At 43.4% G+C, this 25,858-nt stretch overlaps 1 protein-coding gene across 1 annotated transcript in view; it reads left to right on the plus strand.

Moving 5' to 3' along the window:
• LOC119405620 (phosphatidylinositol phosphatase PTPRQ-like) overlaps nucleotides 1–25,858 on the plus strand; it is a 98,635-nt gene that overhangs the window by 13,514 nt on the left and 59,263 nt on the right. Inside the window, 14 exon segments of the mRNA XM_049419463.1 lie at nucleotides 650–854; nucleotides 2,646–2,752; nucleotides 5,534–5,738; nucleotides 7,821–7,927; nucleotides 9,303–9,507; nucleotides 10,250–10,356; nucleotides 11,970–12,174; nucleotides 13,169–13,275; nucleotides 15,548–15,752; nucleotides 17,614–17,817; nucleotides 19,578–19,684; nucleotides 22,635–22,839; nucleotides 23,220–23,326; nucleotides 25,247–25,451. Coding sequence (XP_049275420.1) covers nucleotides 650–854; nucleotides 2,646–2,752; nucleotides 5,534–5,738; nucleotides 7,821–7,927; nucleotides 9,303–9,507; nucleotides 10,250–10,356; nucleotides 11,970–12,174; nucleotides 13,169–13,275; nucleotides 15,548–15,752; nucleotides 17,614–17,817; nucleotides 19,578–19,684; nucleotides 22,635–22,839; nucleotides 23,220–23,326; nucleotides 25,247–25,451 — 2,281 coding nt within the window.

Consider the following 25,858-nt stretch of genomic DNA (forward strand, 5'->3'; position numbering starts at 1 on the left):
TTGTTGTTTTTTGCTTAGGACTAGCAGATGGCAATTTTTCATGAATGAGTTTCTTTAACATAATTAGACGAAAAAATTTGGACTGTTCATTACAGGTTGTTACTATACTATAGATCGTTGACTGGGATAAATCAAAGAAGCAACCCATCACCAACGTTACTGCAGTTCTGCAGCGTCAGTACCCAAAATATCTAAAATTGACAATCAAACATGAGGCTGATCATTTAGCCAAAGCTAATGTGAATATGACTGGAGCTAGAACGTTTTCACGATAAGAACTCTGATACGCCAATTTGCGAGGCCGTTACTCTCCAACCCGTCGTTTAAAGCAAACGACGAAACTCCAGCCCAGGTTTTTTAAAAGCTAATTCTACATTTCGAGGCCGGCTCAGCCTCTAGTTGAAGGGCGCACTTATGTGTCTTTCCATGTCTATGTGTCGTTTCGCGCTATATCAAAGCTGTTGAAATGATTCACCAAAAAGCCCACATTGCAACCCTCGTCGTCTACTTCACGGATGACTCCTCCGAAAAATATCAGGAGTAACGTTCTCAATTAAGCGATCGCGTGGTGTCCTCTTGTAGGGTCGCTATTTCCCCCAACGTAGTCGATACGGAAGTCTTCGACCGGCTATCATTTCTCCTTGCGCAGTTGAACTCTTCGTTGTCTCACACGTTCAATGGTATCCCGGCGAACTCGTGGCTACCGAAGTCCGACTTGCTGAACATCTCGGCATCACCAGAGTTTTACCTGCGTGATCTGATTCCGGGGTCGACGTACTTGGTCTGCGTCGAAGCAAAAACCAGTGCCGGATTCGGAAATGACATTTGCGACAACTTTACAACGAAGGCTTCGGGTGAGTATGCGGCCCTGCGTGCGTTCTTGATCTTCTCGAAGAACGTCGCAGTCGCTACACGTAATAAAAAATCTTGCAGGCACAGCCTTTGAATTCACGAGAAATATATACACTACAGGGCCACATGCCCTTGAATAACACGTAAAAGATACGATCAAATTGTGCAGAGTGTGGTGTTTGACCAGGGGGGGGGGGGGGTTGACCTGTAGAGATTTCTGAGTGGTCTGGTTTAAGCGAAATGTTAAAGATGTCATGTTTGATAGGCGATAGTATGGTCGTTGTATACACTATTGTGATAGTTTCCGAGTCGCATTTCAGATTTTATGGCAGGTGTACATGGTTCGCACGAAATGCACTGAGTTGATGGCAAGCCTGATTGAATCGCGTAACAATTAGGGTAAGTGAGTCTGTGTAAGGAGAAAGAGAGATAGAGAGAATAGAACGGGAGAACGAAGTGAATGGAAAGGTTCGTTAAAAGACAAGGTGGTGTGAGCCTAATTTGCCAGGATTCGTGCAGGAACTTTTAACAGTGAAACGAACGGTGTGTATACGTTCTGATCCTAATCACTGTAAGATGTTCATCGCTAAATAATCATTGAACCGAGAAGCCCGGCTATATGTCTTCACTTCTGAAGTGCAATGGGATGATGGAGACCAAGTTTACGGTTGGATAAGGCACAGCGTCAACTCCACGCTTGCATAAACGCATTGCTCTTAATCCTAGAAATTCGAGTCTTTTTGGCAGAAAACTCGTATAGAGAAGTGTAATATTTTCTATGCAAGTCTTAGTAGAAAATTATTCAAATGTAAAACGTAAGCTCCATGCAGGACCCTTAGCAAGGACGATATGCGTAATGCTACAAATTACTGGGTACGTCACGTGCCGGGCAAACAGGGAATACAGCGGGACGATGACGAGTCCAAGGAATAAGACCCTATGTCCCCGTGCATATGTCAAGCGACGGCCAGTTCCTCTGGGCCGCAGCCCATACGAGCGCCGGAGAAGGCAAGTTAGAATAACAGAGACCTGAGCTAGTTGGTAAGTATTTATTCTAAAAAGACAGGGCGTGCAAACACGCACACAAGAAAGAAGTCAGGACACCACAAACACGTTTGTGGTGTATTGACTTCTTTCTTGTGTCCGTGTTTGCAAGCCCTGTCTTTTTAGAATGAAGACAAGTTAGTTGTAATGGCCTATATCCAGAATGCGAGATAGAGGCGGATGCGAAAATGCAGGGAATTAGTGGATAAATCTAGCTCACCCCTTGATAGTCGCACTCGGACCCGATGCTGGGCTCTCGATTCACTCGACCGATTTCACGATCCATAGCTGTACCGCTGCGGAAGAAAATAACGACGCGCATATATTAGGTATGGCACACAAAATAGTCGCTCTCGTAATTACTTTTCTCCCGCGCTCCGACCCTTAAAAAACTTGCACGTACATACAAAACCAGAACAACACGCACTCTGCCATTACAATCCCAACGCCAGCAGTGATCAATTGCTTTACAGTTTAACCTTGTTTCCTTTCCATATACTTTGACCACTCCTTATAAATTTTGACCCCTGACATACTGAAGCATAGAATTACAGCTGCTCCTGAATATACATTGCTGTAACTCGGTAGCAAGACTGCATAGGTGCATTTATTGTCTTGAGGTAGTCTAATACCTTCAAGTTTCACTAAATGCCGAAGATGCAATATCCGAAATTTCTTAGCATGTACGCGCTTCCGCTTTGATGTTCATAATTAACGCGACATATAACATGACTGTTATCCATTGCTAGTGCCTGACGCTCCGGCGAGCATCTGGTCATCCGAAGAGACCGAGAGTAGTATGAGGATACAATGGGATCCACCTATACGCAAGAACGGTGCCCTGAAAGGCTACAAGGTAAATCGCACTTTAAGCCTTTCTTTTCAAGCATGATTAGTTTTCTGTGCGAATGTCGACAATTCAAAAGACGCTCCTCTTCTTAAATATGATGAAACACATTAGAAGGCTACGAACAGATTAGGTGCGCCGTCAAAACCATCGCACGATATTGTCTTTAAAACAGTTCTACCGAATCGCGCTGGGTAGAGAAGGAGTTACACAAAAGGAAATTTGCATCTGCGAGACTGCAGCACAAAACCACACTTAGGCTGTAATGAATAAATACAGTAATGAAATTATGGCACACAAATTTCTTTTTTCTCCGTTGTGAGTAATTATAATAACTGTTGGGGTTTAACGTCCAAAAACCAAGACATCATTATGAGGGATGGCGTAGTGGAGGGTTCCGGAAATTTCGACCCCCTGGGGTTCTTTAACGTGCACCTAATTTAAAGTACATGGGTCTCAAGCATGTTCACCTCCACCGAAAATGCGGCCGCCGCGGCCGGGATTCGATCCCGCGGTCTTCGGGTAAGCAGACGAACACCATGACCAATAGAGTAGCGTGGCGTGTCCCGAAGTGGGTGGTGTAACACATTGCATGTGGGCTGGTAATCTAGTAATGTAAAGGAAAGCCTCGATCGAGAAATATCAAAAGAATGAATAAGCCATCATGTTCTGAAAACAATTAGAGGAAAATATAGCGTGTCCTTGTCAAATATGGCATAGCAAAATATACAATAAAGGGAAAAAGAAGTGACTAAGAGAATTTAAAGGAGTACTGACGCGAATTTTTCATGTTTTCGGGTTGTTGCTATATACAAGAACACGGGTGTCGAGAACCCTAAAAAGAGTGTCCTAGTGCTTGGGAATGCATTGAATATATTTTAATTACTGCTACCATAAAATAGTAATTTCGGTTTCGGCATCCCGGGGGGCGGCCTCGCAATGAGGTGTGAACACAAGTCTGGCGTCACGGGAAGAATGCAACTAGCCACATACCAGCAACAGTTGTCAGTTTGCTGTCAGTCGCACGTGGTTCACGTAAACAACGACGTGTGAATTGTCGTCCAGATACTTTGACAGTGATTTCTGCGATTTAGGCAGCATGTAGTACGCAGATTTTGCTAACACAATGAACAGTGTTGACTGGTCTTAATAATTTCCATTGCGGTGGGACTGGCTTGCAGATGCTGGGTGACGAAAACTTTAAAATCAAAGTAAAATATTTGATGCGCATTGTCTTGCTCCGGTGTGTGGAGAGCGTTGATAGTGCGCACCGTAGAAACGAAAAATGTCCCTTTTGAGGTGCCTCAATATTGTGTCAGTACTCCTTTAAAGTGTCAAACCTCAAGCGCACGAACTAGGAAGGCCGAATTCGAAGCCTAGAATAATTTTGCTGGACGACCAAGGCCCTCGGAACCCCAGACTAAAGGTGCCTACGACGGCTCCATCCTTTTCTCTTTGTCCCGCAGCTGAGAAATAGGACGCAGAGGTTTCAAACACGTAACCGTGGCCCTCTAGCAGGGAGGGCTTCTCTTTAGACAAAAGGGTAATGGGTTCGGTGTTCCCAGGTTTTCCCGCCAATTAACTATTCTTGGTTCAAGCAAGGTAAACGTAGCTTTGGAGAGATGCAAGAGATGTGTCGGAAAAGCAGTACCAAATTGTCGCCCCAACGAGGAATCATTTCTAACGCTTATTTAGAGCCCCGTCTACGTCTGTGATGCAAGGAATATCTGAAATTTCAACGTATATGAGCTGTAGAGTGAAGTGCAGCTGAGTTATAAGTACTAATGTATAGTCATTAATCTCGACGAGGTGTAACTTGTAGAAAATTTATTCCATTAAAAATTATAGAAAAATGATCATTAGTGTTTCTTAATTAAGTGTCAGGAGTAGCTTCAGCGCCTCTACCAAAAGCAGCAAGAAATTCGGAAAAGCTACCGCTCCACAAGGACATTGGTCTTACGGTGGGATGCCGGACAAAGACGAATTTTCTAAGAAGCTTGCCTTTCCGAGAAATGCGTATGGAGTTCCTTGTAACTGTGTGCTAACAACAGGCAGATGGCAATTCTCCCTTCACTGAACGCGCGCATTTAATGCAATTGGATATTCTCGAATTAAAACTGTTCAGTACATTTGGTTACTAGTGTACTAAATGTTGCTTGGGAAAACTCATAGAATGAAACCTGCAGTAATGTCACTTCTTTGTTTCCGCATCAGCACCGAAGCATATTGAAAATATATGCCCCATGCTAAGCCTGGTGCGTGAGTTGAGTGCGCTTGACTGGAAATAAAGCATTTAAAAAAAAGTTGGAACACTTAACTGTCATATTGCAAAGTCATGCCTGTTCAACCCGTGTATTTGAAAGTAGAAGAAGACACTCGAGCAGATTAGTTAAAAGCAAATTTAACGTTTAAGGCCAGCTGAGCCGGCATTTCAGGAAATGCTGCTGTAAAAAATACCAGGAGTAGATTGTTCAAGAGATCGCGTCCGCCTCGGTGGTGCACCGGTTACGGGGCACGAATGATTATCGGATAGAGACGGGTTTGATACCGGCCGCGGAGAGCTGATTTTCGATGGAGACTAAATGCCTGAGGCCCGTGCACTGCGCTGTGTCAGTGCACATTAAAGATCACCAGATAGTTCGAATACGCGGAATTCTCTATTGTGGTAAAACCCAATATATTATTATCATTACTTTAGCGATGGTGCCTTGTTTTTTCAGTCAATCGGTATTTGCAACACTGCGGTTGAGGTTGAAGCCTCCTAAATTCTAATATTTCTTTCATTCGCAGTTGAACTCTTCTCTGTCCCATACATACAACGATATCCTCGCCAAATTGTGGCTACCCAAGTCGGTCTTGATAAACAGCTCGAACTCGCTGGAGTTTTACCTGCAAGATCTGGTTCCGGGGTCAACGTACTTGGTCTGCGTGGAAGCTAAAACTAGTGCCGGATCCGGAAATGCCATTTGCGACAACTTCAGCACAAGGACTTCGGGTGAGTATATGATTACGCGTGCGTTCCCAGTCTTCCCGAAGGGTATCGTCGCCGCAACCTGTGATCAAAATGTAGAAAGCATACGGAAGGAAGAAAAAAATTGGGGGACGCTTAAGCTCTGCCTTTAAGAGTTGAACGTGATAGCGATATCCGGCCCCATCCTCATCGTGCTCTATTTCACTTGTCATTATGTTCAGTCGCCCGGTCTCTCTCTCTCTCACACACACACACACACACACACACACACACACACACACACACACACACACACACACACACACACACACACACACACACACACACACACACACACACACACACACACACACACACACACACACACACACACACACACACACAACACACACACACACACACACACACACACACACACACACACACACACACCAAACGCACACGCACGCACACACACGCACACACACACACACACACACACACACACACTCGAGATACCTATAGCAAAGGTAAAGGTTTCCGCCCTCTTCATATGGCAACAGCGTACCCAGTATGTGTGGAAGAGAATGCGCGCACTAATGTGTATGCCCTTTCAGTGGGTGGCATGTATTAAACCAGCAGCAATTACGCGCGTGATACTTTTTCGAAGTTGCGATGCCCCTACTATGTGTTCGTAAGGGAATACGCGCAGTAATATGTGTGCCTTCTGTAATGGGTGGCCGGCTATAAACCACCAACTCGTCAAGCAGTTCACATGGTGTGACGCCCGATGGCAATACACGCTTGCACCCCGTTTTATTGAGACATTGCATCTCGTACTGTGACACCTGTGCACAAGACGCGTATGTTTGTGATGCATTTAAGGTAATTTCAGTGCAGTTCCAAGCAATGGAGTGGCTCTGTGGTAGGACACCTGCTTGCCAGGCAAACGGCCTGGGTTCGATTTTAACTGGAACTTAAGATTTTTTATTATTTATTGTATTTGCATCTTTCTTGATTTCTTGGTTACGGAGAAGATGATGATTTGTCGTTCACAACTAGCGACGCCGACACCGACGCCGACGCCGACACAGGAATTTCTGCGGAACGAGCTCTTTAACACTACCGCGTTGAAACAAGAGGGAAGGCAGGGAGGTTAACCAGGCACATGCCCGGTTGGCTACCCTACGCCGGGGGAATGGAAAAGGGGAATGGCAGGAAAAAGAAGCTTTGTAGCCATGCTGTTGTTTTGTGACGGCCACTTATAACTGGCCGCAGTGCATACAAACGTTGCAGGAAACAAGCAGACGGTAGTGGTGGACACCTGGAAGTTTAGATGCAAGGGTATGCCAATGATGCAAAGAAGTAATGGGTTAATTTTCCTGACTGCTGCGAAAAGAGGTCCAAGCTCGATACTGCGCGCAGAGATTATACCACGGATTTCATGCTGTAAGAATGCGAAACTGATTTCTCGCGCCTAGTCAATTTTTCTGCCTCTCTTCAACCTCTTAAAAACCTGCGTGTACATGCAAAAGACCGAGGAACACATACTCTGCCATTATAATACAAACGCCCCCCTCCCGCTCCCCCCTGCCACTGCGAGAAATATATTTAAACTTAGTTCGAGGTTGGGCTAGCCGATAATTCATCTTCAACAAACATCGGATAAGCAGACAACGGACAAAGAAAGGAACAGCGCTTGTCTTTGTTCCGTTGTTTGTCCGTAGTCTACCCCTGCGCTGTTTGTAGAAAATGAACCTGAGAAATCCCTTTCGAGTACAACCTTTGCACCTTTCGATGCAATTTATTCATTTCCACAGGAATGCTGAACTGTAACCCCGTGTAGTGCGACGTTACGCGTCCGAAGAAGCATTCCTGTAACGAGGTAGCACAAATACGACCATGTCCCTCCCGTTATGCATGTGTTGAAGACAGCACCCTCTAGGCGTTAAAACTTGATACTTCTTTTTTTTTAAATCCGCTATTCATGCTGTTAAGCCTCTGTAGGACCTTCATATTCCACAATATTGTGAACGGGCAATGTCCGAAAGTTCTAAGCATGCATGCATTGTCGAAGTGTCATTTATAATTCTCACTCTGTGTAACGTCAATGTTTTCGATTGATAGCGCCAGATGCTCCGGCCAGTATATGGTCGTCCGAGCAGACCGAGAGCAGTCTCAAGATACATTGGGAGCCACCTCTCCGCAAAAACGGTGCCCTGACAGGCTACAAGGTGAATGATACATTAAATATGCTACTTAAAGCTTGATTTGTCGCGATGAACACCGACAATAAGATGAAGGATCTGGTATTACACATGTTTAAGCACATTAAAATATTCTGCCGACCATAGAAAACTGTTGACCAATATTTAAAATTGCTATCCACTAGTATGTAGCACAATGCCACAGGAAAATCAGTAATGCAAGTAGTGCTTGGTGAAGGCTAGGAGTTCCGAATGCAAATGAATTTCTAGCAATCTCAGAAGCTTGTTTCAGAGAAATCTGTATGGATTTCTTGTGGCGTTGTGTTAACAGTGGGCTGATGGGAATTACCCATAAATAACTTTTTAATAGAATTAAACAGGACAAAACAGTACTGGTCATTACAGCTAAGGCGTTATTAAGGTGAAAGCCTTGGACGCCTCGTCAACCGCGAAAGTTGACCGTTGGCGGTGGCAGGATCAGCACGAGTGAGGCAAAAAAATTATGTGATGACGTCACCATATGATGCCACATCTTTCCAAAATTAATGATGTCACATGGCATTATACTTGAGCGGACCATCTCTGACGAAGTGACGATGTCATGTGATAACGCCATCATGTGACGTCATGTTAGGTGACGTCACATGATGAAATTATCACATGACGCCGTCGCTTTGTAATAGGTGGGCCGATCATGGAGACAGTGCCAAACCAGGTGATAGGCAGAAAGCTTGCAGTGCCTGCGATCCTGGAGGCAGTGCAAATCTACGTTAGGTGCAGAAAGGTTTTGGAGCGGGCGGGAGAGGATTCAAATCAAATCAAAATCAAAAAAATTTATTTCATACTGTACATAATGATAGGAAACACTTGTCGGCAAACATTGATACTTGGGGTGTGAAAAAATACAAGATGGCTTTGCCTTTTTATTTTAGAGTCGTTTTGACGAATGTATAAGAGACACTGTGAGTTTTCCTTGTATAAATTGTTGCCTTGAAAAACTCAAAGAAGCAGCGAATCAGTAATGTTACTACGCTGTTCTGCATGACCAGCTAAAACTACTTTAATGCAGACTCAAACCGGAGGCTGATGCTTTATTCAAAACTGATGTGACTAATCCCGAAATTAAAACACTTCCAGGGTAGGAACATTTGTTCCAGATTTTGCGAAGCCTGTATTGCTCAACCCGTACATTCTAATATATTGGCGACACTCCAGCCGAGATTTCAATTAACCTAATAATTCAATTCGAGAGCTATAGTTTCCCTGCTTCATGGATGCCTTCTGAATATTACCAGGAGTAGTGTTTTAAAGCGATCGCATGGTGTACTGTTGCGGAGTCCCTATTTCCGCCAATGGAGTAGACATGGAAGTCCACGACGCTCTGTCATTTCTCCTTGCACAGTTGAAATCTTCTCTGTCTCACACATTCAACGGTCTCCCGACGAAATCGTGGCTCCCGATGTCGGATTTGCTGAACATCTCGGACTCGACAGTGTTTTACCTGCGAGGGCTAGTCCCTGGGTCAACGTACTTGGTCTGCGTCGAGGCAGAAACTAGTGCCGGATTCGGAAATGCCATTTGCGACAACTTCATCACCAAGGATTCAGGTTAGTATGCGACTGTGCGTGCGCCAATATAAAATCTGGTTGTTCGTTAGAAGAGTATGCCGAAGCACGATTCGTTATCGTAAATGTAGGACGCCAAGCGTTTGAAATCACGAACGAAGGGTACGTTAATGCGGCTGATCTTCTTGAGCGACACGTGAGAGATGTCGAAAAATTAATAATAATATTAGGGGTTTTACGTGCCAAAACTGCAACAATATTATGAGAAACGCCGTAGTGGAGGGCTCCGGAAATTTTGGCCATCTGGTGTTGTAGGGACTGGTTGGTTCAAGATTATAAGTGATTACGAGCCGTGGTCTCGTGTCCTTTCTTGTTCCGTCTTTGCTCCGTCTTTTCACTCGTAATCATCTGGTGTTCTTTAGCGTGCACTGACATCGCACACAACATGGGCCACTGCATTTCGCCTCCATGGAAATACTATCACCGTGGCCGGGAACGAACGCGCGACCTTCGGGTCAGCATCCAAGCATCATAAACGCTATAACATCGGTTTTAGCTTCGCTTTTACGGAACTATTCAGTATAGTGAGTAAAAAGCTCGCAACATTCAGGCTGTTGCATGCGCTGTCATATTTGGAATAACGCGTTTCCGCAGCGTCTACTGCAGTTCTAAAGTTTACATGTCAAGCCTTCGGGAAATGTCCGAGATTTCCAGGCATTCATGTGTTGCTGAATTGACGTCGATAATTAGCATGTGATACAACATGAACGTTACCGATTTTTAGCACCTGATGCTCCTGCCAGCATTTGGTCGCCCGAACAGACCGAGAGTAGTCTCAAGATACAATGGGACCCACCTGTCCGGCCGAACGGTGCACTGACAGGCTACAAGGTAACTCGAATTTTGCGTCTTGTTTTTTTTCTTAAGGTATGAATATTTGTAAGGCCAACCATTAAGATGATGAATCCCTTCTTCAAGATGGCGAAATGCATTCAGAGGCTGTTGTAAGATTGCGTCAGTAATAAAAAACATTGAAGAATATCGAGAATTTTTATCGAAGTGGTTGCAGCACAAACATGCATAAAAATCAGTAAAGCGATGCTCCAAAACGATCTGGGTCCCGGCTGTGGTGTACTGAAGTGGGACAGCGTGCAGTCTAGACTCTGGAAACAAAGATGTCGCTCTGTGTGCTATGACGGCACACCGGCCTTATGTGGCGCCATCTGTTGTTGCAGCCTGGATGCAAGATCTCGGGTATGGGAGGTGCAGTTCCTCTGTTGTTTTTATGCCGCATTCGAGAATTTTTTTGCGTGCATAGCAGACTCAGTGTTTGCAAAATATGTTTTTATAGATAGTGGCTTTTGTAGAAGATTACACCGTAACCTTCTGGTGTAATTACTTCGGAAATCGCGGAAACCTTCAGCTGCGTTCCTGTATTTTCCTGCCCATTTCTGAAGCCAAGTCTACAAAGAAACATGACATCCTTCGTCCTAATGCATTAGTTTTTTTTTTTCATTTAGCTTAACTTCGGAAGCATACATCCGCCCGATATAGGTGCAATGCCTGTGCAGCCCACCTGATTCAGTGAAGCTGGTCCTTCTGAACTTCCTCGTGCGTACCGTTGCACACCTTCGAATTACTGCGATACGCATGGCATGCCTGCACAATCTTGCATACGGATGAAGCGAGCGGAGTGGCGTTATATTCTTTTTTTTCCTTTATGCAAACCAAACTGTAAGCTAGCAGGTGACTTGTGACGCTCATTTACTGTGAGAAGCGTGTGAGCTGAAATGGCGCAGAAGAACCTTGATTTATTGCTATAATGAATCCTAATAGTCCGTGGTGTCTATATTCTGCGGGTTCAAAGTCGTGCTAAGCACGCCAGCCGATTGGAAATGCCTTCAGATGGCTTCGCACAAAAGTGACCAAGGATCCCGCATTATTTCGCTCCCCAGAAGGTGCACAGCCCTTTATCAGTAAAACTATATCCCGGTTCAAATTCCAGATTAAGAGGAAAATGTTGTGAACTATGAAGCTCTTTTACGTGAGAAATCTGCGCGGACTTCCGTGTGGCTTTGTGACAATATCTGGTGGATAGCTATTCTTTCGCGTATAGGTGCACTTACGACAAATAGATGACAGAATTAAAGCTGTTGATTACACATCGTTATCCTGGCTAAATTGCTCCCTGAATAAAAGCCGTGCAAGCATACAATCAAAAATGTCATTGCTTGGATTCCGCGCGAGCAGGTAAGAATGCCAAAATTGTCTACTAAGTCAACATAAACATAATCTGACAACCTCCCATTCAAGACGTTTCCAGAGTTGGAACTATTGTCCACCAATTTGCGAAGTCAACATGTTGAATCCAGTACATTCTAAAATATTAGGTAAACCAAAATTTCAAGCCAAGTTGAGACTTGACACTAAGAATGCCTGTTTTGCAGTCTTCTTTCGCGGTGTTGCTTTTTCGACCTCCTTCATCGGCTTTCCTTCTTCTGCAGTTAAACTGTTCGCTGTACCACACATACAATAGTATCATGGACAGATCGTGGCTCTCGAACTGGGTTTCGCTAAACAGCTCGGACTCGCCGGAATTTTACCTGCAAAGTCTAGTTCCGGGGTCAACGTACTCGGTCTGCGTCGAGGCAGAAACCAGCGCCGGATTCGGAAATGCCATTTGCGACAACTTCAGCACCAAGGATTCAGGTTAGTATGTGACCGGGCGTGCGGCCTCCGCCTTTTGCCATTATAAAGTCTGGTAGTTCGTTCGAAGAGCATTCGGAGCCACGAATTGTCATAAAAATGTGAATGCCGATATATGAACCGCTGTGCTCGCCAGTCTTCTAACAAAGCGGGAAATGCAGTGATAGGTCAAGGAGTTCTAAGAATAGACTGTGTCGCTGTGCTGATGTCTAGCAATGTCATTTCGAGTGGAGCCTCAATGTATATGAGCAGGGGAAAAGAAAATCGCGTGACACTGGCGGATATCGGGAATATCAGGTATTGGAGGAGGCTCGAAATGAAAGGAAGTACTGGGTAAATTTCTCTCACTACTGGAGAGACACATTCGAACCCCATGCTATGCATTAAGGTTGCACCGCCCTTTTTATTGTGTACAGCTGTACAGCAGCAATGTGACTATGCGATCGCATATATTCTATTACACATATATTCTGTTAGACACAAAATATTTCAGCGCATAATCACTTTCTTTACTCCCCTTCATCCTCCTAAAAGCTGCATGTCAATGCAATAGCACGATCCCTCACGATGTCCTGTCTCGATGTCACGACTCCTCCCCTTATAATCCACATTACTTTGCAACATTACGATATATCGGTTGCATTTGCGCATTTTCCGATGAATAGTCAATTATAACATTCTGTATTGTGGTTCTACTGCTTGCGCCTCACATACATTGCTGGTTACCGGTAGCACGATTACGACCAAGTGTCGCTATTGCGTATGTTGAAGGCAGCACTATCTCGTCATTTACTTGAAACATCTTGAAATTTGGCTGATATATATATATATAAATATCGTTTTCAAAATAAACCATCTATTGGGTTAAGCTTTTATCGTGTCTTTAGGTTCTACAAAATACCGAAGGGCGAGTATCTGAGCCTTATGCGTATGTATCTACTGCCCCACCGACCTTAATATTAACATGGGATATATCGTGACTCTTTTTGATTGATAGTGCCTGATGCTCCAGCCAGCATATGGTCATCCGAACAGAGCGACAGCACTCTCAAGATACAATGGGAACCACCTGTCCGCAAGAATGGGGCCCTGAAAGGCTACAAGGTAACTTGCGCTGCAAGGGTTCTTTTTAAAGCCTAATTGTTTTGTAACAGTTAATGTCGAGCATTAAAATGCCAGATCTCTTCTTATACTTGGTCAAGCCGATTAATCAGATGCGAGAAGATTACATTCGCTGTGAAAATAATCGCGCAATATTTTTCGTATATGAGTTCTACCAAATCTCACATGGAGTAGAATGAAGGAAGAAAATTTTGATGGCTCACTTTCTTTCTTTGACAAAACGTTATTGAAAATCAGGAGACAGTGAAGCCAAGGAAGATGTAGGGGACGTTAATTGTACTGTTTTATGTGCATTGCAGTTATTGTGAGAAATATGTGAAGAAAGCAAAGTGAACGAAAAGGCAACTTGCCGTTGGCAGGATCCCAACGTGAAACCTTCGGATTACGCACCTGATGTTCCTACCAATTGAACTAGCTACGGTGGTGAACGTCCCCTCGTCTACTTTATGGGGTACTTATGTGCCTGCAAACACTGGGAGTGTTAGTCAGCGCGGCTCGGAGCCGTGATTGCGAAGGTGGAACTCTTTTCTTTGCCAGCTGGCGTCACCTAGCACCTGATCTATTTAACGATCAGGCCTGCAGGCTATGATTATGAGGGACACGCGAGTGGAAGGTTGCGGAAATTTCGACCTCCTGGGGTTCTTTAACGTTAAGCTAAGTTTAAGTACAATGGCCTCAAAATATTTTTGCCTCCATCAAAAGTGTCACCGCCACGAGCAATATTCGATCCCGCGACTTTCGGGTCAGCACCATAACCACTATAATATCATGACGGGTGATGAGTTGGCTACCTCGGCTGGTCATAAGACTGTAATGAAATTCCACGAGAGAGTATTATGAAGGGAGTTACTCATTACTTTCCAAATTACTTTTGGCTGATATATAGCATGTTTGCTTTCCTTGTTTCTTAGAAAACCTCATACGCGATACTTCAAACGTGCGAACGAGGCTGTTCAAACGCGATGCCTCAAATAATGTTACTGGACGGCCATGACCCTCGAAACGTCACACAACGCTGGTAGACAACGGCTTCACACATTGCCGACCGTTAATTGCACTACTCAGGAATACGATGCACAGCTTTCAAACGCGTAACTGTGTCGCTGTGAGAGAGATGGCTTTTTTAAAACAAAAACAATGATAGGCTCTGTGTTACCAGGTCTCCCAGCCGCCAAACTATTCTATAGTAAAGTGAGGTCAAGTTAGCTCCGAGACAGTTAGAGAGACGCGTTATGAAAACAGCTTCAAGCTGTCGCCACAAAGAGGTCACCTTTTTGGCGCTGACCTCGACTGCGACCTATTTCACCGACGCAAAGTGTACTGAGATTGCAAAGTGAAAGTGCTGTGCATGAAGTGCACGTGAGTGTGTGCCCTGGTGAACATTTTTGCTAAAGTAATCTTCAAGTAATTTTCTAGCATTTCCGAAATAATAAATGTGTAATATAGTTACTTTACTTTTGGCCAGGTGTAATTTGCAGCGTAACTTATTGATTAATATTTACAAAAGTGTGTAGTAATTGTTTTAGCTTAGTTTCAATAGTAGCTGCCATGGTTGCACATCCCTACCAAAATTGCGGAAAGCGAACGGTCCGGAAAGACGTTCTTTCTGCATTAGAATCTCGGACTTCTTTTCAAAAATTTGGAAGACAACTTTTTTGTCAAAGAAGCTCTTCTTAAACATAAATTACTGTGGTGTGCCTTTAAGCATCGCGCTAAAAATGGGTGGATGGCAATTTCGCATTTCGCGATTACTCTTGTTGAGCACAATTGAACGACATAACATAAAACTTTGCATTGCGGGTATTATCATATACCTCGCTGAATCTAAAGACTCAAAGAAGCAAGCCATGATGTAACCGCTTTGCCTCAGCGTCAGCACATACGAATGCCTAAAAGCGAGACTTAAACCTGAGACTGCTGTGAAAGATAAGCTAATGTGAATGTGCCTCGAAATGAAAGGTTTACAGGGTACGAACGTTTATCCGCTATTTTGCGAAGTCGTTACTGTTCAAAACCTACGATATAAGAAAAAGACGACATTTCCGCTGAAATTTGTTTGATGCTTCACTTTGTTTTATGCGACATTTGTTTCGATGTCAATAGAACCTCAACTTCACGAATGGCCCACTCTGAAATACACTCGGAGTGGCGCACTTAAGCAATCGTGTGCTGTCTGTTTGCGGCGTTGTTATTTTCTTCGACGCGGTCGATGCGGAATACTACGACTCTTTACTTTTGTCTTTTTCTTCCGCAGTTGAACACATCTCTCTCGCACACATTTAATAGTGTCCTGGACAAATTGTGGCTACCGAAGCACATCTTGCTAAACAGCTCGGACTCGCCCGAGTACCACCTGCAAGATCTTGTTCCTGGCTCAACGTACTTGGTCTGCGTCGAGGCAGAAACCAGTGCCGGATTCGGAAATGCCATTTGTGACGACTTCAGCACAGATGAGTCGGGTTAGTATACGACCACACGTCGGTTCTGCACCTTTCGCTATTGTAAGATCGAGTGGTCCGTTCGAAGAGTATTGGGAGTCGAGACTTGTGATCAGAAATGTAGAACGCCGATTATAAATCGTTTCGTACATCAGTCTGGGCGCAAAGCGGGAAATACAGTGAGTCGTGACGGAGTCCAAGGAATGAGGGCCGGCGTCGCCATGTTGGTGTCTAGCAACTTCCACTTTCAGAGTGCCGCAGGGCATAGCACGGGTGAATACAAGTGCGTGGCCGTGGCGCATATCGGTAATGCGAGGTATAGAAGGAGGCTATCAATGAAAAGAAGTAATGGATACATTTCTCTCGCTATGGGGCAGACAGATACGGACCTGATGCTAGGCACTTAGGTTGTACCACCGATTATATTGTCCAGCTGTACAGCGGCGGATGTAACTATGCGCCCGCATATACTCAGCCAGGCACAAGATATCTCAGCGCATATTGACCTTCCCGCCGTCCCTCCAAGCTCTTAAAACCGAACAGCAGAGCGATAACACAAACTGCCATTTCGATTCGGACACAACTTACAAATTGCCTGACATTTTAACATTGCCGCATTTCGATGCCATTTGCACACTGTCAAATGAATGTTGAATTACAACATCCTCCATTACGGCATTGCGCTCGTACCTGGAAAACATTGCTGGTAACCGATAGCACAGTTACGACTAATTCCAGTATTTCATATATATTTGTTTCGAGAGGTATGTCACTCGTCACTTGCTAACATCTTGATATTTGGTTATTATATTCAGATATGTTTCTTTCTTAATAAACCAACCATTCGGTTAAGCTTGTGTTCCTGAACACGCTTAATGGCTATGACCTAAACTTCTGGGCAAGGAAGTATTGACGCACTGACGTGCTGAAGTAACACGACATATAAAGTAACTTTTTTTAATAGCGCCTGAAGCTCCGGCCAGCCTATGGTCGCCCGAACAGACAGCGGACAGCCTCAAGATACAATGGGACCCACCTGTCCTCAAGAACGGTGCCTTGAGAGGATACAAGGTAACTCGCTTATTTTCTTCGTAAAATATATATAGATGTAACAGCGAATGTCGATTATTAAGGTGAATGAACTCCTAATATGCATGGTCAAGCGTATTCAAAGACTACGTCGCCCGTAGCAACCACTGAAAATTATTTAAAATTGCTATGCGCGAGCTTGCAGCAGAAAGCTACTTGAAAATCGTTAATGGGACTTCTCCAGATAGGCCTTGGTCGCGGGTGACACTCCCTGATGAAGACTAGTTCCTCGTCAATTAGGAAGTTATTTCTTAGAAATTCGTATGAGTTTTCTTGTAGCTTTACCTAAGAGCGGATGGAGGAATATTTTTGCGAATGCATTTTGAAATTATAATTAAACAAGAAATAGAGCTATTTTTTACATGTCGTTAATATTCTATACATTGTTGTCTCTCGGAAAGATCAATTAAGCAACGCATCAGTAATGTCAGTTTTTGTTCCATTTTTAGAACGTCAGTGCCCAAAATCGACGCAGAAATATCAGGCTGGTTGTTTAGACCAAGCTCATGTGAATCAGCCTGGAGGTTTTGAGACTGACAAGTTTTAACCACAAATTTGCGAAGTCGTTCCATTTAAACCCATATATTTTAGGTAAAACACGAAACTGAAGCCCAGATTAGTTTAAAGCTAATCTTAAAACTTGAGGTAAGTTGAGCTTCTTCTTCACGGATGACTGCTCTGAGCAATACTGGGAGTAGCGTTCTTAAGCAATAGCGTCCTGTTGTAGGGTCGCCATTTCCACCAACGTGGTTGATGTAGAGTTCTCGACTGTATTTCTTTTCTTGTTGCGCAGCTAACTCTTCTCTGTCCCATACATTCAATGGTATCCTGGCTAAATCATGGGTACCTAAATCGGACTTCTTAAACAGCTCGGACTCAACAGAGTACTACCTGTCAGATCTCGTTCCGGGGTCAACGTACTTGGTCTGTGTCGAGGCTCAGACCAGTGCCGGATTCGGAAACCCCATTTGCGACAACTTTAGCACCAAGACTTCGGGTGAGTATACGACCACGCGTGGTTCTTGGCATTCTCGTGGGATACTGCAGGCTGAACCCCTCAAGAACAATCTAAAAGGCAGAGTTTCCGAAATCCCGATGAAGGTAGGGGACTACATTGGCACGGGCTCTCCAGCGACGCGCAAATGGCATAATAAAATTGTGGAGAGAGAGGTGTTTGACCAGACAGAAAAATTCGCTAAGGTAGTGATCTTATCCGATAAAGGTGGGTGTTATTCTTCGCCTTGTGTGCATAAAGATTGGTGGGTGTTCTGTTTTTGAAAGACTATGGTGTGCTCAATTTGAACACTAGCGTAAAATTTTCCAAACCACACTGTGTATTTTGCGGGAAGTGTACGGGTTCCGCATGAAACAATTATTTCGGGGGAGGGGAGGGGGGGGGGCATGCGAGAGTGATTTGTTCGCTTAACAGTTAATATGATCAGTCAATATAAATATAAAAATAGACAGAGTGAAGAGTACGGGTGGATGAAGGGAATATAACGGTTGGCGAAGTGGTTCCAGGCGATATGGGTGTGGTTCCAGGCGATAGTGGTTCCAGCCGATATGGGTGCATGATCTTTTAATAGTAACGTGAAAAGCGCCATTGTGTGTAATTGCTCTGATCCTAAGAATTGTAAGATGTTCATCGTTAAGGAATCATACACCGGAGAAGCCCGGATATTGGTCGTCCCTTGCAAAATGCGATGTGGTGATGAAGACAACGCTTGCGGTTTTAACGGGTCACTGTATGAAAATGAACTTTTGGAGGGAGTGCATATCTCTATATGCTATAAGTTTGTGTACTGTCAGACATAAAAGTCTTATAGACAAATGTAAAAATTTATATGAAAGTTTTCGTGCAAATTTCTTCAAAAGCGGAACATATCCTTCTTGCAGTACATTTTGCAAAGATGAAATGTGTAAAGATACGAATCATTGCATACGTATAGTGGAGTGCAATGCGGGGAATACAAGGGGGTGTTGACAAGTTCAATGAGTAGGAGGGAATAATAGGATTCTGGCTATGCTGACGTCTAGCGACAATGACTTCCAGTGGCCCGCATTGCATACGAGTGCACAAGAAGAATAGCGCGTGATAATGCGCGATAATGACAATGCCAAGTATATGAGAAGGCCAACGATCAAAAGTAGTATTGGATAAAGTTCGCTCACCCCTTGGTTGACGGATTCAAACCCGATGCTGGACACTCGGATTACTCCACCGATGTTAAGGAGCATAACTGTAAAACAGCGGATATGGTTATCCACTCGCGCATTTTATTAGGCACACAAAATAGTCTCATTCCTCACTTTTAAAGACCTACGCATGCATACAACACCAGAACGGCACGTACACGACATCACAATTCCAACAAGCACACGTATACATCTTTGCTCAGTTTAAACTTGTGCCCATCAGAATAACGTTGCCATTGGCCGATGAATGCTGAACGATACCATCAGTGTTAGAACCTGAATGAAGTTTGCTGTAACTCGGTAGCATAAATACGGGCAAGTTCTGTTATTTGGTATGTTGCAGTACTCTCTCGTCATTGTTAATTGAAGCTTCTTCAAGCTTGGCTGAGGTATTGTCATATCGTCTTTTTTTTAATATGGCTTCCATTCAGCGAAGCTAGTGTCTTTAAGGTATATAAAATGGAGCAGGTGCAATATCCGAAATTTCTGGGTATGTGTGTATTTTGACGTTGACGCTCATAATTAACATGAGACATAACGTGACTGTTTATCCATTGATAGTACCAGATGCTCCCACCAGCATATGGTCGTCCGAACAGACTGAGCACAGTCTGAAGATACAATGGCGCCCGCCTGTCCGCAAGAATGGTGCCCTGACAAGCTACAAGGTAACTCGCACATTAAGACTGCTTTTTAAAGCATGATTTGTTGTAACAGTGAATGCCAACGATTAAAATGACGTATCTGTTTGCATACATGATCGAGCACACCAACAGGCTGCGAAAGAGAGACACACAGAGGCTCCTTATTGGAAGGCCTGATATTTCCGCTGGCAAGTATATAACCGCTGGCATGCTGCTTCACTGATGGGGAATGAGATTGTAAAATTTTAGAGGAGCGGGAAAAATACAAGTAAAAAGAAAAAAATCTCAGTGAACCTAAATTGCGCACTTGAGCTTGATACTGATATTCGCAAATGGGATGTCAGGCTGAATTATTACATTCACCGTAAAAAGCACTGAACGATACTTCTCGTAAAATAGTTATACAGAGTCCCACCCGGTTAAGTAAGAGTTGACAAGGGAAAATTGCCATTCACGAGGTTGCTGTGCGAACGCAGATTTGGCTTAACGAAAAACAGTCCATATATATACTTTTTCTGTAACGAGAAATATAATGAGTTAATTTTAAAGGCTGGTGATTAAGTAGCTCCTTCAATACCTCAGATGTGTAATATCAAGAAAATAATTCCTTAGACCTTCAATTCTATTGATTAAGATGTAGCATGCCCACTTCACTTCTGGCATAAAAAAATTCACCCGAAAGGGGCAGAAAAGCAGTGTGTCGGAACGTAACGAAAACGAAAAATGAGAAAATGCAATAATTTTGAACGAAATGAAATCGTCACCGAAAAAAACGCTACATAATATTTCTTTCCCGAGTGGAACCGAAATGTTTTTATAGTTTGTTTTAGTTCACGGGTTAACTTTGCGATTCGGAAGAACCAGACTCATGCAACGTCAGCAATAATGCATATCTCAGGGTACAGAATTAGCGGGTATCTCAGGCAGGAATTACAAAGTAAAGATGTGCTGAAATTTCCCGAAAAACGAAGAATTCCAATCAGAGCTGTTTATAATAACGCAAGTGGACTTTCGTGTGCCTGCCACAAAGCCCATCGTAGAAAGGGCATTCTCAGCGCTGAAGTTTCTTTTATCAGAACAGCGGTCTCGCATAAGAGAGCACATCGATGACGGTCTTCCTCTGTGATCGTATTCTCTCCTTTGGCACAAAGCATGGAACCTGCTTAGAAAATTCCTAATTCACTTTGGAGAGAAATAAATATTATTACTTAGAAGGGTACTGGTTCACGCTAGTTGGTAGGTATTTGTGGTACAGTTACTTGTGCTCCTAACTCTTAAGAACGTGGGAAGAACGTGTTTTACCCCTGTCTCACGTTCGTAGGAGAAGTGCAAGTAAGTATACCACGATCGTTATGTTTTTATCGTTGTTTTAACTACAAGAATAAATATGGCAACACAAGGTAACGGGACACAACAAGAACACGGAGACACACACATGGTCTTCGTCTTTTTGTGTCTCGTTACCTTGTGCTACCATATTTATTCAAGAATGTCGTACCAACAAGTCCGCCTTGCAACTTTAACTTCAAATTTTTGCATACAAATAAGAACCGTTACGCACCGTTACAGAACATTTTTTTGTTCGGGAACAGAAGCGAACGCAGCTTTTTGATGTGGAACGAAACTAAAACCGAAACGAAAAACATTTCGTTCTGACACTCTGCAGAAACATGACAAAGACTGCTCAATACGCCATTCCGAAAGCCTGCAAACATGGCTGTCCGAACGCAAAACCTCGACTAATGCTGCTGAAACCAGTGGCCCTTGAAACCAGAGACAAGAGTGGCGGACAATGGCTTGACAAATTCCTTAAAGTTAATTGGACTGTTCAGCAATATAATACAAAGTGTTAAGACGCGAAACCGTGATCCTCAGGGAGAGAACGCTTTTGTTTGGAAGAAAACGACAATAGGTTCTGTGCTTTCGGCCCCCTTGTAGTCAAGCAAGGTCAAGCTACCTCTGAAACAGTTCAAAGAGAGGCATCAAAACAGCGTTAAGAGTTCGCCACAAGGAAGTCGCCTTTCTGATGCCTACTTCGAGTCCCAGCTGCTTCAGCGATGCAAAGCAGACCACTGAGATTCTAGTGCATACCTGTTGTGTTTAAAGTGCACTGGAGTTTGTGTATAATTGATAAACCTTTGTAAGAATAATTTGAAAGGAAGAGTAATGCGGAGCCATTAATTTCGCCCAGCCGTAATTTGAATTCCAATTTACTACGTAAAAATTTATATAAACGATTATTGATGTAATATAGCTAATTTTTAGCGGTAATTTTTCCACATTTTTTTTCCACATGCCTACCAAAAATCTGTAGAGCGAACGGTCCGGAAAGGCGTTTTTCCCGCGTTGGAATCGCGGAGGTTCTGAGAAAAATTTGGGCGGCAAACTCTTCGTTAAATAAGAATCTCTACATAAGAGAAATTCGTATGAATATATTTGAGCCTTCTTATAAAAATGGGCGGATGGCATTTTCTACTTCCGCGATTAATTTGTTTAGTAGAACTGAACGAGGAAAGATAAAAGTGTTTATTATACGTCCTTGTTGCATAAATCTCTGCCTCGGAAAAGACAAACAGCTAGCCGTAAATATTATAGCCGCTTTTATTAAGGGTCAGCAAATACGAAAGTCTAAAATTGAAACTCAAACCTGCGACTGCCCTGCATGTTAATGTTTACGCGAATTTGCCTTGAACTAAAAGATTTCCAGGGTGTTAACGTTTATGCGCCATTTTGCAAAGAAGTTACTGGTCTACCCGTAAGCTTAAAGAAAAAGATGACACTGTATCCGACGTTTGTTTTTGCTTATTCAACATTCGAAAGTCAGTGCAGCTTCAACATCACGAATGACTATCTCCGAACAATACCTGGAGTAGAGTATGTAAGCGATCGAGTGCTGATCATTTGCGGCGTCTCTTCTTTCACTGGCGCTGTCCATGTGGAAGTCCTTCATAATGTGTCTTCCTTTCTTGTGCAGTTGAACTCTTCCCTGTCCCACACATTCAATGGTATGCTGGACGAATCATGGCTACCGAAGTTGGTCTTGCTAAACATCTCGGACTTACCGGAGTTTGACCTGGAAGATCTTGTACCGGGCTCAAAGTACTTGGTCTGCGTAGAGGCAGAAACCAGTGCCGGATTTGGAAATGCCATTTGCGACAACTTCAGCACAAAGGATGCGGGTTAGTATATGACTGCGCGACTCGGAATCACGCCTCGTGACCAAAAATGCAGAACGCCGAGCCTTTGAAATCGTTAACGATGAGGCACGCTAATCTGGCACACCCTATTGAGCGACACGAAAGAGGCGCTCTTAAATTACGAGGACCATAGATTTTTAGGAAACTATCCAGTTTTGTGGCTAGCCACAGGCTCGTAAAATTAAAGGTTTTGTGTGCGCGGTGATTTTTATAGTACGAAGTTTCAGCAGCGTCTACTGCAGTTAAGAGTGTCTATGACATGTCAAGGATGCGTGGAATGCCACAAATTTGGGACAGTCATGTATGACCTCATTAACGTTGATAATTAACATGAGAGATAACCTGACCGTTATCCATTGTAGAGCCTGATGCTCCGGCCAGCATTTGGTCGTCCGAACAGACTGAGAACAGCCTCAAGATAGAATGGGACCCACCTGTCTGCAAGAACGGTGCCTTGAGAGGTTACAAGGTAACCAGCACATTAAGTATTCTTTTTAAAGCATGATTAGTTGTTCACGTCGACTATTGTGATCACTAAGCAGTTCATATATATGAAGTGCAATAAAACGCTACGAAGAGATTAGGTGCACCGTAAAAACAATTGCACGATATTTTATAAACAGTTCTGCCGAATCCGCAGAGTGCAGCAGGAGTTGAACAAGAGAAGATCGATATTTACGAGAGTGCACGTACAAAGCCAGACTTCGTTGTAATGAAATTACCGTAGTAAAATTACTGTAAAAATTTCATTTCTTGTTTATTGAGTAATGTAAGAAATTACTCGCGTGGGTTCATAGTTAACAATTCTAATGAAATACCTCAATCATGTACTATCAAGAAAATTACTAGTCAAATTCTCAATTACATTTGATGAAAATGTAGTGTCCGCGGCGACTACGGCATAGCAAAATTGACGCTAAAGGTAAAGAAATGTGACTAAAAGAACCCAATGCAAGTGTGAAACCTTAAGCACGGGAAAAAGCAAGACAGAACACGAAGACTAGAGTAGCGCTGCTCGAAGGTCAATGCCGTCGAAACACCGGACACAAGGGGTCGACGACGGCTACATGCTTTACTTTCGGTTCCAGACCTCTGAAATGGGATGCAAAGGTTTGAACCGGGAAACAGTGGGCCTTGCGATAGAGAACTATTCTTTGGAGAAAAGGACGATTAGTTTGGTGTTACCAGGTTCTCCCGCCACCTAAGTATTCTTTGTTCAACAAGGTCCACGTGGCTTGGATACAGGCTAAAGATATCATTCATCAAAACAGCGTGATGTTGGCGCCACAACGAGGAATCATTTGTAATGATTACTTGGAGTCCCAGCAGCGTCTCTGATGTAACAAATATTTGTGTAATTTAAATGCATATATGATTCAAAATGATGTGTGGCGGAGTTAGTGCATAAAAGATGAACTCTTGTGATAGTGCTTTCAAATTATTTTATAGATTTTTAAGAGCAGTAGTTGTAATGTCATCATCTCGGTCACCTGTAAGTTGTCGTGTAATTAATTACAGTGAAAGATTGCAGAAAAGCGATTGATAGTGTCCCTTAATTACGTTTTGGGTATCTTGGTATCTCTGCACAAATCTGCAAGAAAATTGGTAATGTGACCGCTGCGCAAGGCGGTTGGCAGCTGGTCGGAATCCCTGAAAAAGACGAATTTTCCCTCAACTACGAATCACTTCGTTCTCTGAAATGCGTATGGCTTTCCTAATAACTTTTTGCTAAGTACGGGCAGATTGCAGTTGCACCTTTCGTGAACAGGAGTGTTTAATGCAATTACACGCTATCATATTAAAGCTGTTCACAAGATTCCATCAATTGTTGCTTGGTAAAACTAACAGATTCAAACCTATAGTAATGTCACTGCTTCGTTTCCGCGTGAGCACGTAAGAGCATCTAACATATATATATATATATATGTATATATATATATATATATATATATATATATATATATATATATATATATATATATATATATATATGGAAACTTACATACATACATACATACATACATACATACATACATACATACATACATACATACATATACGTATACTCTGATCTGGGCCTGGTGCCTGAGGTTAGTGTCATGTTATTTGGCCCTCAAGTTTGAGGGTTTCAACATTCTTCAATCATTTTGCGAAAAAGATGCCTGCTCAATCCGTACACTGTGAAGTAATAGAGGACACCCTCGTCGAGATTTCCTTTAAGCTAATCCAATATTTTAAGACCAGCTCAGCCTGTTCCGTACAAATGACTGCTTCGAACAATACCAAAAGTACCGTGTTCAGCGATCGTATAGTGTCTTGTTGCGAGATCGCTATTTCCAATGCCATGGTCAATATAGCAGTTCTCGACCGTCTTTTTTTCATTGCTCAGTTGAACTCTTCTCTGTCCCACACATTTAATGGTATCCTGGAGAAATCGTGGTTCCCCAAGTTGGACTTGCTAAACAGCTCGGACTCACCGGAGTTTTACCTGGAAGGTCTTGTTCCGGGCTCGACGTACATGGTCTGCGTCGCGGCAGAAACCAGCGCCGGATTTGGAAAGGCCATTTGCGACAACTTTACCACCAAGGCTTCGGGTGAGCACACGAAAGCGCGACTTGGAGTGAAGACTCGTGACGAAAAATGTTGAACGTTGAGTCTTTGGAAAGGCGAGGAAGAGTTACCTATTGCGGCACACCCCTCTTGAGCGATACGTAAGAGACGTCATAAAATTGCGTGGACCATAATGTTTTTGGAACTATCTAGTTTAGTTGGTAGCGAAGTTCGCAATATAAAAAATGAGATGTTCCCTCAGCGTCTACTGAAGTTATAGTGTATACGACGATTAAGCGGGGAATGTGCGAAATTTCTAGGCCTGCATGTATTGCTGCATTGTCGGTGATAATTAACGGGAGAAATAACGTGAATGCTACCTATTTATAGCGCCTGATGCTCCTGCCAGCATTTGGTCGTCCGAAAAGACCGAGAGCAGCCTCAAGATACA

The sequence above is a fragment of the Rhipicephalus sanguineus genome, chromosome 9 (assembly GCF_013339695.2).
Source record: "Rhipicephalus sanguineus isolate Rsan-2018 chromosome 9, BIME_Rsan_1.4, whole genome shotgun sequence".
Lineage (NCBI taxonomy): Eukaryota > Metazoa > Arthropoda > Arachnida > Ixodida > Ixodidae > Rhipicephalus > Rhipicephalus sanguineus.